The following is a 14,401-nucleotide window of genomic DNA, read 5'->3' as shown; positions in this document are numbered from 1 at the left end:
ATTTCCTCTCTTGGGAAAGGCTTTTGCGAAACATGTTTATCTAAAGTGTTCCATCAAATTAGGGGCCCATTAGGATCTCGGGCGGATCGCCACCGCCTGCATGGCGGTGGCGTACCGCCTGAGATCCCTCCCCGCTCGCCACCCATTTCCCCCGTCATATTAGTATATCGGGGGACCGCGGCAGACGGAAAGAGCGTCTGCCGCTTTTCCGCCCGATCAACAAGTTGTACGGGCGGAAAAGAGTTTAATATGGTGGCGGTGTCTGTTAGACACCGCCAGCCATATTACTATGGGGGCAGAAACATGCCTTTCAGTGATGGCATTGACGCCATGGAAAGGCATACGGGAATTGCTTGTGGGGGCCCGTTGCGGACCCCCAGGGACTCTGGGAGGTGGGGGGTGCACATGGGGTACCTATGGTACCCCCCTGCAGTTCCATGCACAAAATGGCAGGCACCATGGCGGGCGGTGCTGAGTGCACCGTCCGCCACAATGTCAGGAATGCAGGATGCGCCCGCCACTGTTGCGGGTGCATCCTAATGGCTCACACGGGACCCCCACCCTTATGGCGGGCGGTCCCTTTTTACGACGGGCGCCATCCTAATGTGCCCCTAAGTTACTTGTATCCCGATGGAGGGCCAGCATCTTTCTTGACGCAGCTTTGAAATGGTACTGTGCGTCGGAGGCGGGAGCCTGAGTGCTGTTGTGCTCCTGAGACTAAAGGGGCAGAGTACAGCTCAAGCCAGGCTGGTGCTGGAAATATATAAATATATATGTATATAAATATTTACACACACCCACATACAAATATAGGGATGTGTAAGCATGCATGTGAGTAGCTTTGTAAATGAATGTGTGCTCGTACCTTTATAAGTGTCTGTCTGTCTATCTATCTATCTATCTGTCTATCTATCTATCTATCTATCTATCTATCTATCTATCTATCTATCTATCTATCTATCTATCTATCTATCTATGAATCTATACATATACAATCTTATATATGAGTTAGTGTATTTGTGTCTTTGTTTATGCATGTATGTGGGTAGGTGTACGTGAATACACGTTTGTGTAGGTGTGTGAGTGTCTGTATGAGTGCATGCATTTAGTATTATTGCTTTCTCCATGTTTTGGTCCTCGACATTTAGGCTACAATATTTTGCGCATGGGAATTTCCCACACGATATTCTGACATACAAGTGATGCATCCTCATGCCATGTGTGTGGGGGAAAGGCCACACCTGCACATTGAAAAGCACAGCAAAGCAAATCTTTCAACCTGCAGGACAAGTATAGAGCACAAGAGAAGTGGAGAAGTGTGGCTCAGGGGTTAGAGGCGGCAGACCCGGAAGTTGAGATCGGCCCTGGACCAGGGTTCAATTCCCCGCCTCGGCGGGTCTTGGGCTAAAAATTCCACGGACTCGATAATTCTCGCTCTGGTGCCTTCTCGACTCACGGGTTCACACTCTGCGACTCTGGGCAATAGCTTGCTTAATCTCCACAACGGCCCCTCGCGGTGGGATGCCTGGCTTTCACCTTGTGGATACCCTGCCGGGGTTATCTCACAGGGGAATACCAGGACGGGTTCCCTAAGCAAGCGCCGGGAAACCCACTGCGGGTAGCTGTGCGCTATATAAGCTCAAATACATTTACATTTACACAATAAGACAGATGGATGGACACACTCAGCTAGCTGTCCAATAAAGAGGAGGCACAGGCTAAGTGGGGGGCTGGGGGTACCTCTGAGTCTGAGTTCTGGGTCAACAGTAATGCTCACCAGCCTAATCAAAGGCACACAGGAAGTGCCACACAGTGCAAGGACTTTAGGAATACCTAGTGACAATCAACAGCGGTAATCCCGAAAGGCAATGCCCAGGTAGAACACGCAACACACAGAAGCGGGAAATGCCCAGCGGGTGCAAGAAAAGGGCAGAAACTGTCTGGTTTGGTTAGGAGCAAGACAATGTGGAGATACCCCAAGGTCAGCAGGAACTCTCTCACAAATGCAATCTACTTGGATTTTGTCGCAAATAAGTGTATTTTTATCATGAGTCTGTTTGATTTAATCTTCAAAAGTTTTCTGAGACAATCCCAACGTTCTTGTGGCATTCTGTTGAAAAATTGGAGTTGTTTTGAAGGTTGTGTAAATGTCTAGTTTCTTTGAAGTCAGACTTCTGTTGGGAGAACCAGAAGTACTCTTGCTTCAAGTGTGCATGCTTTCCCAGAGCCTGTGTAGCACCTACGCTTTCCCTGCCAGTAACCTCCACCCTTGTTTCTTCTCGCCAGGCGTCACGTTTTCCTTCTTTTGGAAGACGCAGGACCAGCCCCTGCCAGAGCTCCCGCTGCAGCCGCAGTCGCGATACTCGCTGGCGACCGGCGAGAAGCTGGTGTCCAGCAGCTTCCAGATCTACTCCGACGAGCAGAAGGGCTACGTGGAGATGTACACCAGCGAGAACGCGCGCAGCTGGAAGGCGAGCATTAGCCCTCCAGGTGGGTCAAGATGGTGGCCACATGTTGTGATGAGTCTCTCAATTTATGGAGCAGCCACCAAAGCCATTAGAGTACTGGGAGGAAGTTTGGGAGATGAGGATTAAAGGCAACATTATTACATTTGTCAGAACTGGAACACAAGAAATCTACTACCATAATTCAATGGATGTAATACGTTACAACGCATGCTTTTACCACGCATGCCGTTACAACGCAGTTTTTACAACGCATACCATTACAACGCATAGCGCTTTGTGGCGCTGGATAGTAAATAGTTTAATTTACTATTCCAACTCCAGTCCCCGTGGATAGTAGGGAAGGTGTTGGATAGTAAATTAAATCTATCCCTATCCTAGAGCTCCCCCCAGCGCAATGCGTTGTAATGGTTTGCGTTGTAATGGTTGCGTCGTAATGGTAGTGCGTTGTAAAAGTTTTGTTGCAAAGGCTGTTTACCTAATTCGATAGATAGATTATCTCCTATATAGACATCTGCTCATATTTCAGCACACAACCCTTAGCAATCAGTCTGAGCCCTACCTATGTTATAAATGGCTATCCAACAATCTAGTTGTAAAGTTCATTTGTGTGGACAAAAGTAATGTACAGCTTTCCCCCATACCTTCCATGTCATCAGACCTGATGTAAGTCCATAAGGAAGCATCCTACAAGCAATGAGTCCCGGTGTCGAACCGCGTACCTAGACCTGCATCGTCTACACCTTCCTTGCTCAGGGCGCTCTATGGGGGAGGGAGGGGTCGGTCATGGACTGGACTGTGAAGCACACAGGAGCCTACTGTCAAGTCAAGTCAAGTCAAAGAATTTATATAGCGCACTACATACCCAGAGGGTCTCAAGGCGCTTAGGGAGGGGAGGAGGATTACTTGTCAAATATCCACGTTTTAAGTTGCTTTCTGAATGCTAGGTGGTTCTGGGTAAGGCGAAGGTAAGTGGGGAGTAAGTTCCATGTTTTAGCTGCCAGGTATGAGAAGGATCTACCTCTCATGGTGGTTTTGTTGATGCGAGGTACAGTGGCGAGGGCTTGGTTGGAGGAACGTAGTTGGCGGGAGGGGGTGTAGAAGGACAGTCGTGAGTTGAGGCAGTCTGGTCCGATGTCGTAAAGTGATTTGTGTGCGTGGGTAAGCAGTCGGAAAGTGATCCTCTTATTGACGGGTAGCCAGTGGAGGTCTTTAAGGTGACCAGAGATGTGTTCGTTGCGTGGGATGTCTAATATGATCCTGGCTGAGGCGTTCTGGATTCGTTGGAGTTTCTTCTGGAGTTTAGCGGTAGTACCTGCGTATAGGGTGTTTCCGTAGTCCAGGCGGCTCGTGACCAGAGCATGGGTGACTGTTTTTCTGGTTTCGGTGGGGATCCAGCGAAATGTTTTTTTGAGCATGCGAAGAATGTTGAAGCAGGATGAGGATACGGCGTTGACTTGTCTATTCATTGAAAGTGAAGAATCCAGGATAACGCCCAGGTTCCGTGCGTGGTCAGTTGGGATGGGTGCTTTTCCAAGGGCTTCCGGCCACCAAGAGTCATCCCATGCGGAGGGGGATGTACCTAAGTGGTCCTTTCTTCTACATGGAACTTGCAACCTTGTTTATCCATGGTCACCATTAAGTGCCTTTGTTTATTAAATAGCCTCTTTCTCCGCCCTTTTAATATGAGCCTCAGAATACATGACTTCATGCACATACTTTATTAGTTTGCACAATTTATATGGCTTTTATTGGAAAACAAGAAGGCCTTTTATCTTCACCAGAGGTTCTTAGCTTGTGGTGCTGCTGGAACCCCTGGGGGTCAGCAACGCCTACGCGGAGGGTCCGCGGATGCTTAGAAAATTAAATAATATTAAAAGATGATTTCATAACAATGGCAGAAGTGATCCCGTAGACTGCACCAGTCACAACCCCTCAATCCTTATGCCCATTGTGCCTATTCCTAAGGTTTCGACCTCTGCAAAACTGCAAATATAAATGAACGATACTTTTCAGTTGGAGGGCAGCATTCTATCTGTCTGTTTCATTCATATGTCCATGATTTTGTTGTATATAGCTGTCATCACTTCAGATCCAAATAGTCTTTTCAAAGTCTTTCCTTCTGTTGTAAATTATTTTCCAGGCGTTGGTATTTTTTTCAAAATGTTCATTATTGCAAGCCAGTTCTCAATCTTTTTTTGGCAGACCCAGCCTTGGTGAAGGATACTGCTAAATACAATAAAATCATGGACATATGAATGAAACTAACAGATAGAATGTTGGCCACCTACCATAAAGCAATATTAAAAGATTCGTTAAGAGTATATAAAGAGGCAAAATGTAAATTTACATTAAAAAAAATTCTGTCAATGTTAAGGAATTTGAAATTGGAGGCTAAAAATTAAGAGCCTCATTTATGTAAAGTGTTGCATCCCTGCAGAAAAAAAACAGCGATGCAACACTTTTCAGTGCGCCCTCCTTGCAACCCCATGGATGCGCAGCATTTACTGTATGGTGCTCCATGTCGCAAGGATTGACAGATACGTCAGGAATCCTGCTGTATCTGTTGCCCAAAAATGGCGCATTGCTGGAGTGTGTCTGGAAACAGACGCAACTTCAGCAATGTGTCATCGCACATGGGGCAAGCCCATATGAAGTGGCCTACATCACCCCTTACGCCTGCTTCAAGCAGATGTAAGGATTTGACGCAGTGGCGTCCTAGAAGTGTTGCAGGGTAATCTCACAGCTTTCACTGCACTTGTATGAGCCTTTTCTGCGCCTGAACGCCCACCCTGCATACATTATACCTGCCACAGGTATAATGTAGCGCTGGGGTTTACAAAGTGACGCATCTGCCTAGATGCATCAGTGTGGCGCATATTTTAGGCCTCCGCAGCATCACAAAAAGTGTCACAATGGCAGCGTAAGTCCCTCATAAATAAGGCCCTAAGTTGGTATCCTCAGATTGATTGTTAAGAGCAGTGTGGGTGCATCAGACAGAATATGGCATGGATGATGGGAGGCCCAATTGAATTTAGAAACGTCCTGACCCTAAAATATTTTATTGTTTATGTCAATAGTCCTCATTTGGGTATGTGTTTGATGAATGCCTTTTTCTGTATTTTTGTGCATTGTTTTGCGGTTCAAATTATCGAAATTGCTTAGGAGGTGTTCTCCGGCTTCCTGTAATGTCTCAGTGGGATCCCCAGATTCCAGTAACGACTCGGTGGGATCCCTACATTCCAGTAATGACTCGGTGGGAATCGGATCCCCAGATTCCAGTATTGACTCGGTGGGATCCCCCGACTCCAGTATTGACTCGGTGGGATCCCCCGTATCCAGTATTGACTCGGTGGGATCCCCAGATTCCAGTAATGACTCGGTGGGATCCCCAGATTCCAGTAATGATTCAGTGGGATCCCCAGATTCAAGTAATGACTCGGTGGGATCGCCAGATTCCAGTAATGACTCGGTGGGATCCACAGATTCCAGTAATGACTCGGTGGGATCGCCAGATTCCAGTAATGACTCGGTGGGATCCCCAGATTCCAGTAATGACTCAGTGGGATCCCCAGATTCCAGTATTGACTCCGTGGGGTCCCCAGATTCCAGTAACAACTCAGTGGGATACCCAGATTCCAGTAATGACTCGGTGGGATCCACAGATTCCGGTAATGACTCTGTGGGATCCCCAGATTCCAGTAATGACTCGGTGGATCCACAGATTCCAGTAATGACTCGGTGGGATCCCCAGATTCCAGTAATGACTCGGTGGGATCCCCAGATTCCAGTAATGACTCGGTGGGATCCCCAGATTCCAGTAACGACTCGGTGGGATCCCCAGATTCCAGTATTGACTCAGTGGGATCCCAAGATTCCAGTAATGACTCGGTGGGATCCCCAGATTCCAGTAATGACTCGGTGGGATCCCTCGACTCCAGTAATGACTCAGTGGGATCCACAGATTCCGGTAATGAATCAGTGGGATCCCCAGATTCCAGTAATGACTCGGTGGGATCCCCAGATTCCGGTAATGAATCAGTGGGATCCCCAGATTCCAGTAATGTCTCGGTGGGATCCCCAGATTCCAGTAATGACTCGGTGGGATCCCCAGATTCCAGTAATGACTCGGTGGGATCCCCAGATTCCGGTAATGAATCAGTGGGATCCCCAGATTCCAGTAATGACTCGATGGGATCCCCAGATTCCAGTAATGCTGATCACTAGCGCTGGAGGAGTGTGTCCTGAGGCGGAAGCCGGGACAGTGTTTTTACCTGCTTGGTATATGTAATTGCTGCTAATTTTAAAATTCAGATGCAAATTGTGCATCTAGCAGGGCGCGAACCCGCGTTCCCGCCTCACCAGACCCGCCACCTTGGTTGAGGGGGACGAGCTGGGCGAGCACTCTAGTGCTCCGCCCCGCCCGCCCCTGCCTGCATATAAACTCATAGAGCCCTTCACTCGCGCTGATCTCTAGCGCTGGAGGAGTGTGTCCTGAGGCGGAAGCCGGGACAGTGTTTTTACCTGTTTGGTATATGTAATTGCTGCTAATTTTAAAATTCAGACTGCGTGCATTTTATTCTGTCCCTCAGTACTTTAAAAAAATTATTTGCAAATTGTGCATCTAGCAGGGCGCGAACCCGCGTTCCCGCCTCACCAGACCCGCCACCTTGGTGGAGGGGGACGAGCTGGGCGAGCACTCTAGTGCTCTGCCCCGCCCGCCCCTGCCTGCATATAAACTCATAGTGCCCTTCACTCGCGCTGATCACTAGCGCTGGAGGAGTGTGTCCTGAGGCGGAAGCCGGGACAGTGTTTTTACCTGTTTGGTATATGTAATTGCTGCTAATTTTAAAATTCAGACTGCGTGCATTTTATTCTGTCCCTCAGTACTTTAAAAAAAATTGTTTGCAAATTGTGCATCTAGCATGGCGCGAACCCGCGTTCCCGCCTCACCAGACCCGCCACCTTGGTTGAGGGGGACGAGCTGGGCGAGCACTCTAGTGCTCCGCCCCGCCCGCCCCTGCCTGCATAAAATGTCACCTGGCTCTAGGGAGCGCAGCGGACGGGCGCAGCGGGCGCGCCGGACGCGCGCCGAAGCCGCGCCTAAGCCAAGCCCGTCTGCGCCCGTCCGCGACCGGACGCGGCCTAGGGCCACCCCCCCAGGCCCTACCACCCACATTAGGTGGAGTCGGAACGAGCTAATAAAACTGTCCACCATTACATGCAACCCCTGCCTCCACACCATACATATAGGGGAGGAAACTGGTTGCAGACACTGTCAATTTCAGTGTACTACATCAATAGCCGACACCCGGGGCTGCTCTACCCTGTCCTGTGGCTTACTCAATGTGAGATCGCTCCAACGCCATAAATTCGACATCCACGACCTACTAATAGATAGACAACCGGACCTCATATTCCTCACAGAAACGTGGTTGGAAGGCCAATCTGACCCCGACATCATACAGGCATTACCAGAAGAATACCTGATGGTGAGGTTGGACAGACCTGATGGCAGAGGAGGAGGTATAGCCATTGCATTTAAACAGCAACTGGCCTGTCAACTGGAACAAGTCCACATGGCAGATTGCGAGGCCGGTGTTTTCACCATTAAAGTCAGTGGGGGCACCACGGTGAAGGGCTATTTAATCTACTGCCCCCCAGGTCCCCTGGCAAGGTTTAAAAACAACTTGATAGAGTGCGTCACTGAGATGGCGTTAAGGAGAGATAAGTTTCTATTACTAGGAGACCTAAACATGCATCTAGAAGATCAATTGGACAAAGGAGCAATGGAGTTCCGTCAAGAACTCCAGGCCCTACAATTAGAGCTAAAGGGCCAGCTCCCGACTCATCAGCATAACCATCTGCTCAACCCACTGTTTGCCAACTGGGAGGAAGTAACAACGGCTCCCCCCGTGCCTCTCCCTTGGACCGACCATTTCCTGGTACCATTTGAAATTTCCTTCCCTAAACACATGGTGACAAACTCCACTCCCCTCAACTACCCCAGGCGCAACTGGGCCAGATTCTCCCTATCAGACTTCAATGAAGCCCTCATGGCAGAGGGCCCCCCTGGAGGGAACGACGCGGATACGGTAAACAAATTACTTAACGCCCGTATCACGGCGGCTCTAGACCAGACGGCCCCTCTGGGCCGGCCGAAGGCGGGTGGTCGTAAACAAAGAACGGCACCATGGTTCAACGAGGAACTACGGAGTGTCAAGAAAATATGTAAACGAGCAGAAAGACTGTGGCGGTCAGCTTATGACAGCCAAGCAAGAGAGAAGAACCTCGCTAATAGACGATTATACCACAACCTAATTAAGAAAGCAAAAACGTCCTACTATTCCGTCAGGATCATGGATGCAGAAAATTCAGCTAGGGAATTATTCTGTGTCTACAAATCCCTGGCTGTCCCCAAGTCCTCGACAGGACCAGAGGATTGCTCAGTCGCTGCATGTAATCGCATTGCTGACTATTTCAGCGACAAAGTATCCAAAATTTACTCTGCCTTCCCTGTCCAACCCGTGGCAGGAGAAGAGGTCAAAATACCAGCAAGAGAGGCTGATGGACAAAAGATGTTGCTTAACTTCTCCACCCCACCAGCAGAAGACCTGATCAAAATTTGTAAATCAGTAAAGTCAGGCTCCCCACGGGACCCAGCATCTCCTAAACGGTTGGGCGACAGCTTGACAACACTTGAACCATACATTAGGCATCTGCTGGATGCCTCCTTTAGTTCCAGCTGCATGCCTACGGAATGGAAACAAGCTGTGGTGCTCCCCCTCCGCAAAAAGCCAAATATCAGCTTCGATAAGCTGGAGAATCTGCGTCCCATCTCCCTTCTACCCTACTTCTCTAAAGTGGCGGAGAAGGTCGCCAATTTGCAGTTAATGCAATTTGTGGAGAACACGAGTCTTCTACACCCCACCCAGTTTGGATTCCGGCCCGACACTCAATGGAGTCGGCTCTTCTCATGGCTACCGAATCCATCAGGCAGGGCGTCGACGAGGGCCATACTATGGCCCTGATCTTACTTGATCTGAGCGCTGCGTTCGACACTGTAGCTCATTCCATCCTGCTACAGTGTCTGAACAAAGGAGGGGTAGGAGGTGCAGCCCTAAAATGGATCTAGTCGTTTCTATCTGGCCGTGGATTCCAAGTCAGGTTAGGTGACTGCTACTCCGAAAGAGTTGCTCTAGATCAGGGGGTCCCGCAGGGCTCGTCCCTGAGCCCAACTCTTTTTAATCTTTATGTTGCCCCGGTTGCCACCATAGTGGAGAGTCACGGCTTGCGCATGGTATCATACGCTGACGACACGCAGCTTGTCATCTCCCTATCACGAGCGCCCGGTCTTGCGGCAGACATCTTCAGAGCATGCATGCAAGACCTAGCTGCCTGGATGTCTGCCAACTGTCTCAAGCTCAACGGAGGCAAGACTGAGGTGCTGGTGGTAGGGGGAGACCGAGCGGCCTGGAAGTCAGAGTGGTGGCCACCCTGCCTCGGACCCACACCAATCCCTTGCCAGGAAGCGAGGAATCTTGGTGTTTGGTTCGACTCCAACCTTACTTTCGGTCCCCAGGTCAACCGTGTGGTCGGCTCATGCTTTGGGATCCTCAAGACCCTCAGGAAGGTCTTAGAGTTCCTTCCCATCAAAGCCCGCCAAACACTTGTGCATGCACTAGTCACATCCAAAATGGACTACGGCAACCTGCTCTACTTAGGGACCCTCGAGAAGAACTTACACCGCCTGCAGGTTTTACAAAACGCTGCAGCTCGGCTGGTCCTCAGACAGCCCAGAAGATCAGCATCAAAATCTGCGCTCCAAACGCTACACTGGCTCCCGGTGAGAAACAGGGTGAAATTCAAAGCCCTCTGCACGTGTCACCGAATCATCAACGGCAGGGCACCTCTCCCCTTGCAGGATCTCCTGGCACAATACGAGCCTGTGCGTTCCCTTAGATCATCTGGCACGGGACGCCTGTCCATTCCAAAGGTGTCCAAAGCTAGGATGGGTGGCAGGTCCTTCAGGTACCTGGCAGCGTCCAGCTGGAATAAACTGCCAGTGGCGCTACGCCTGGAACCCTCAGAGCCCCTCTTCAGAGCTAAACTAAAAACATTTCTCTACGCCAAATAGAGGACCACCTCTTCACCTCTCCTGCTAGCTCTAGGATCACAGCGCGGGGACACGCCGTTGGCGTCACCATGCGCTCTACAAATCCCCCCTATTATTATTATTATTATTATTAATGACTCAGTGGGATCCCCAGATTCCAGTAATGACTCGGTGGTATCCCTCGACTCCAGTAATGACTCAGTGGGATCCACAGATTCCGGTAATGAATCAGTGGGATCCCCAGATTCCAGTAATGACTCGGTGGGATTCCCAGATTCCAGTAACGACTCGGTGGGATCCCCAGATTCCAGTAATGACTCAGTGGGTGTCCACACATTCCAGAAATTATTAAATGGGTGTCCACAGAAGTCAAAAGGTCAATAACCACTGATCTAGACCTTGCACTTCAGTCATGCACATTAATAGGTTTAGGGGCTATTTACGAGCGTGTCACGCAGTGCAGTGTATCAATGTGACCCGCTGCAGTGTGTGACAGGGAAAGGGCAGGAATGCACCGTATTTAAGGCAATACGGCACATTTCTTCCTTTTCCCTGCGCAAGCGCCCTTTCAGCAACTCAGGCACCCTTGCACCATCCTTGCACCATCCTTGCACCACCCTTGCACCACCCTTGCACCATCCTTACACCGGGGTGCAATGGTACCTGTGTTGCATGCAAGACTGTTTGTAATGCTGGAAGGGACACCTTCCTGCACAAAATTAATCATGAGAGGCATATTCCTCTTTCTATGTGCGCTGCAAAATACAGCGCACATAGAAAGAGGAAGTAATGAGGGGAGATAGAGATATTTCTCCTCGTTGCGCATCTCCTGCGAAGGCGAATCCTTTTGGCGCATTCCTTGGCCCACCCGTTCTGGTAAATATGGGAACGCGTAAAAAACCATGGGAGTTGCGTTGCAGCACCCACGCAACGCCCATATAGCACCTACCCAGGGCAAAGTGAGGCAACGCAGTGATTTACGCTGCGTTGCCTTGCCCCAGATTTATGGAGCCATTCGGGGCCACGCAAAGCGGCCGTGCGTGGCTGCCTAAATCACATGAAGGTTTGGTTTGTGTACGTACCACATTGCGTGGTGCAAGAACGGCGCAAACCGTCTCATAAAACAGGCCCCTTAATGCAAACACAGCAGCCGCGCAGACATTAAGCAAGGCCAGTGCGGGACATATGAAAAGTCACACCACACGTCTCCGTTCCATACAAACAACATGACACTGAGCAACAAGTCACTGTGATGATCTCCAACTATAATGTCCAACCGATACAACAAGCAACACAGGACCCACAACAGCCACTGCAAACCACACAGGGCTCACAACAGCCACTGCAAACCACACAGGGCCCACAACAGCCACTGCAAACCACACAGGGCCCACAGCAGCCACTGCAAACCACACAGGACCCGCAACAGCCACTGTAAACCACACAGGACCCGCAACAGCCACTGCAAACCACACAGGACCCACAACAGCCACTGTAAACCACACAGGACCCGCAACAGCCACTGCAAACCACACAGGGCCCACAACAGCCACTGCAAACCACACAGGGCCCACAGCAGCCACTGCAAACCACACAGGACCCACAACAGCCACTGTAAACCACACAGGACCCGCAACAGCCACTGCAAACCACACAGGACCCACAACAGCCACTGCAAACCACACAGGACCCACAACAGCCACTGTAAACCACACAGGACCCGCAACAGCCACTGCAAACCACACAGGACCCACAACAGCCACTGCAAACCACACAGGACCCACAACAGCCACTGTAAACCACACAGGACCCGCAACAGCCACTGCAAACCACACAGGACCCACAACAGCCACTGCAAACCACACAGGACCCACAACAGCCACTGCAAACCACACAGGACCCGCAACAGCCACTGCAAACCACACAGGACCCACAACAGCCACTGCAAACCACACAGGACCCACAACAGCCACTGCAAACCACACAGGACCCGCAACAGCCACTGTAAACCACACAGGACCCGCAACAGCCACTGCAAACCACACAGGACCCACAACAGCCACTGTAAACCACACAGGACCCGCAACAGCCACTGCAAACCACACAGGGCCCACAACAGCCACTGCAAACCACACAGGGCCCACAACAGCCACTGCAAACCACACAGGACCCGCAACAGCCACTGTAAACCACACAGGACCCGCAACAGCCACTGCAAACCACACAGGACCCACAACAGCCACTGCAAACCACACAGGACCCGCAACAGCCACTGCAAACCACACAGGACCCACAACAGCCACTGCAAACCGAGCAGCACAGGGGGGGGATGCAGCAGTGCTGCCTCTCAAGCAACACAGGACCCACAGCAGCCACTGAAAACCGAGCAGCACAGGGGGGAATGCAGCAGCGCTGCCCTCTCAAGCAACACAGGACCCACAACAGCCACTGCAAACCACACAGGACACACAACAGCCACTGCAAACCGAGCAGCACAGGGGGGAACGCAGCAGTGCTGCCTCTCAAGCAACTTACTGTACAAGAAACCCAGAAAACTTCTTAACACTCACATGCACATTAGACCAGTGTTTCCCACAATAAGGGTCGCCGCAGAGCTGACTTCTGGTGGGTCTGGAAAGTTCGAGCAATAAATAAAGAAGCCTTTAAATGAAGTATTTGTCTGGTCACATTTGGGGTGCTTCAGTGGCAGAGGCGAAACGTCAGGCCCATTCATCTGACAAGCTGCTGCTTCTTCTTTTAACATGGGGTTGGTGTTTACTTTTTTTCTGACTGCAAAGTGAGAGAAGTTTTTAAAGTGAATTATGGGGCGATCCTAGGATGTTGTTTTTTTGCAGCACACAATAAAATATAAATACCTGCAAAATAACTGTACGCATTCAGCAGTTGGGAACAGAGAGGGTTATTTACAAGACCCTTGCGCCACCGGTTCGTCATTTTTCATATGGAGAAAAGTGACGCAGCGGCGGTGCACAGGGTTTGTAAATAAGCCACAGATTTTTTAATAGGATTAAAACAAATGCAGCCGCTTTAACTGGTGATGCACAAATAAGAGGATACTGATAAACTTTCAGAGACCCCGCCTGTTGGGAAATCTCCAAATGTTTCCATGGCACAGTCCATCTCTAGCAGAAAAAAAACCAAGGGGCATATTACCAAAGGGGGCGATAGGCAATTATCACTGATTTAACGGCCATTATCGGCCGCTAAGCGGCGATAATTCTATCGCCCTATTAGCAAGCTGTCGCTAACTGATGTTAGCGACAGCTTTTAGGCGATAGCGAGCGGTTTGGGGCCCGCTTTGCATTGCAGCGATGTTTATCGCTAATGACATGCAAAGTGGGCGTACCCAACCAGTTAGCAACTGAAAGCAGTCGCTAACGTCGCTATCGCCTATTAGCAGGCAGGCATAGCTTTGGAAATATTCGCGCTAAGCGTGAATATCTCCAAATACTAACACCTGCCCAGACCAGTTCTTAGCCATGTTAGCCAATGGGAGGTGGATAACATGGCTAAGAGCATTTTGTCGCTAATGCGTGAATATCGCTGTATTCTCAGTGATATTCACGCATTTCGCCGCTATCGCTGGATATTTTAGCACAATGGAGAAAAACGTTGCTAACAGCTTGTTTTCTCCGCTAACATATCCGGCGATAGGCAGCGATAAAAAAATCGTCACTAAGCCTATTTAGCGATAAATATCGCTACTTGTTGGTAATTTGCCCCTAAATATTTTGACAACATTGCAGTCATTCCTTCGGAGCACCCAAAAGCCATTAATATTTATGTATTTAGCTTAAAA

At 49.9% G+C, this 14,401-nt stretch overlaps 1 protein-coding gene across 1 annotated transcript in view; it reads left to right on the top strand.

Annotated features, from left to right (window-relative positions):
* Positions 1 to 14,401, top strand: part of LOC147665042 (adhesion G protein-coupled receptor D1-like) — a 200,240-nt gene that overhangs the window by 138,118 nt on the left and 47,721 nt on the right. Inside the window, exon 6 of the mRNA XM_086949798.1 lies at positions 2,287 to 2,490. Within this exon, the coding sequence (XP_086805924.1) occupies positions 2,287 to 2,490 (204 nt within the window). The remainder of the gene's footprint in view (positions 1 to 2,286; positions 2,491 to 14,401) is intronic.

The sequence above is a fragment of the Lissotriton vulgaris genome, unplaced genomic scaffold, assembly GCF_964263255.1.
Source record: "Lissotriton vulgaris unplaced genomic scaffold, aLisVul1.2 SCAFFOLD_3308, whole genome shotgun sequence".
In the NCBI taxonomy this organism is placed as follows: Eukaryota; Metazoa; Chordata; class Amphibia; order Caudata; family Salamandridae; genus Lissotriton; species Lissotriton vulgaris.
This window is presented reverse-complemented; position numbering and strand designations above follow the sequence as displayed.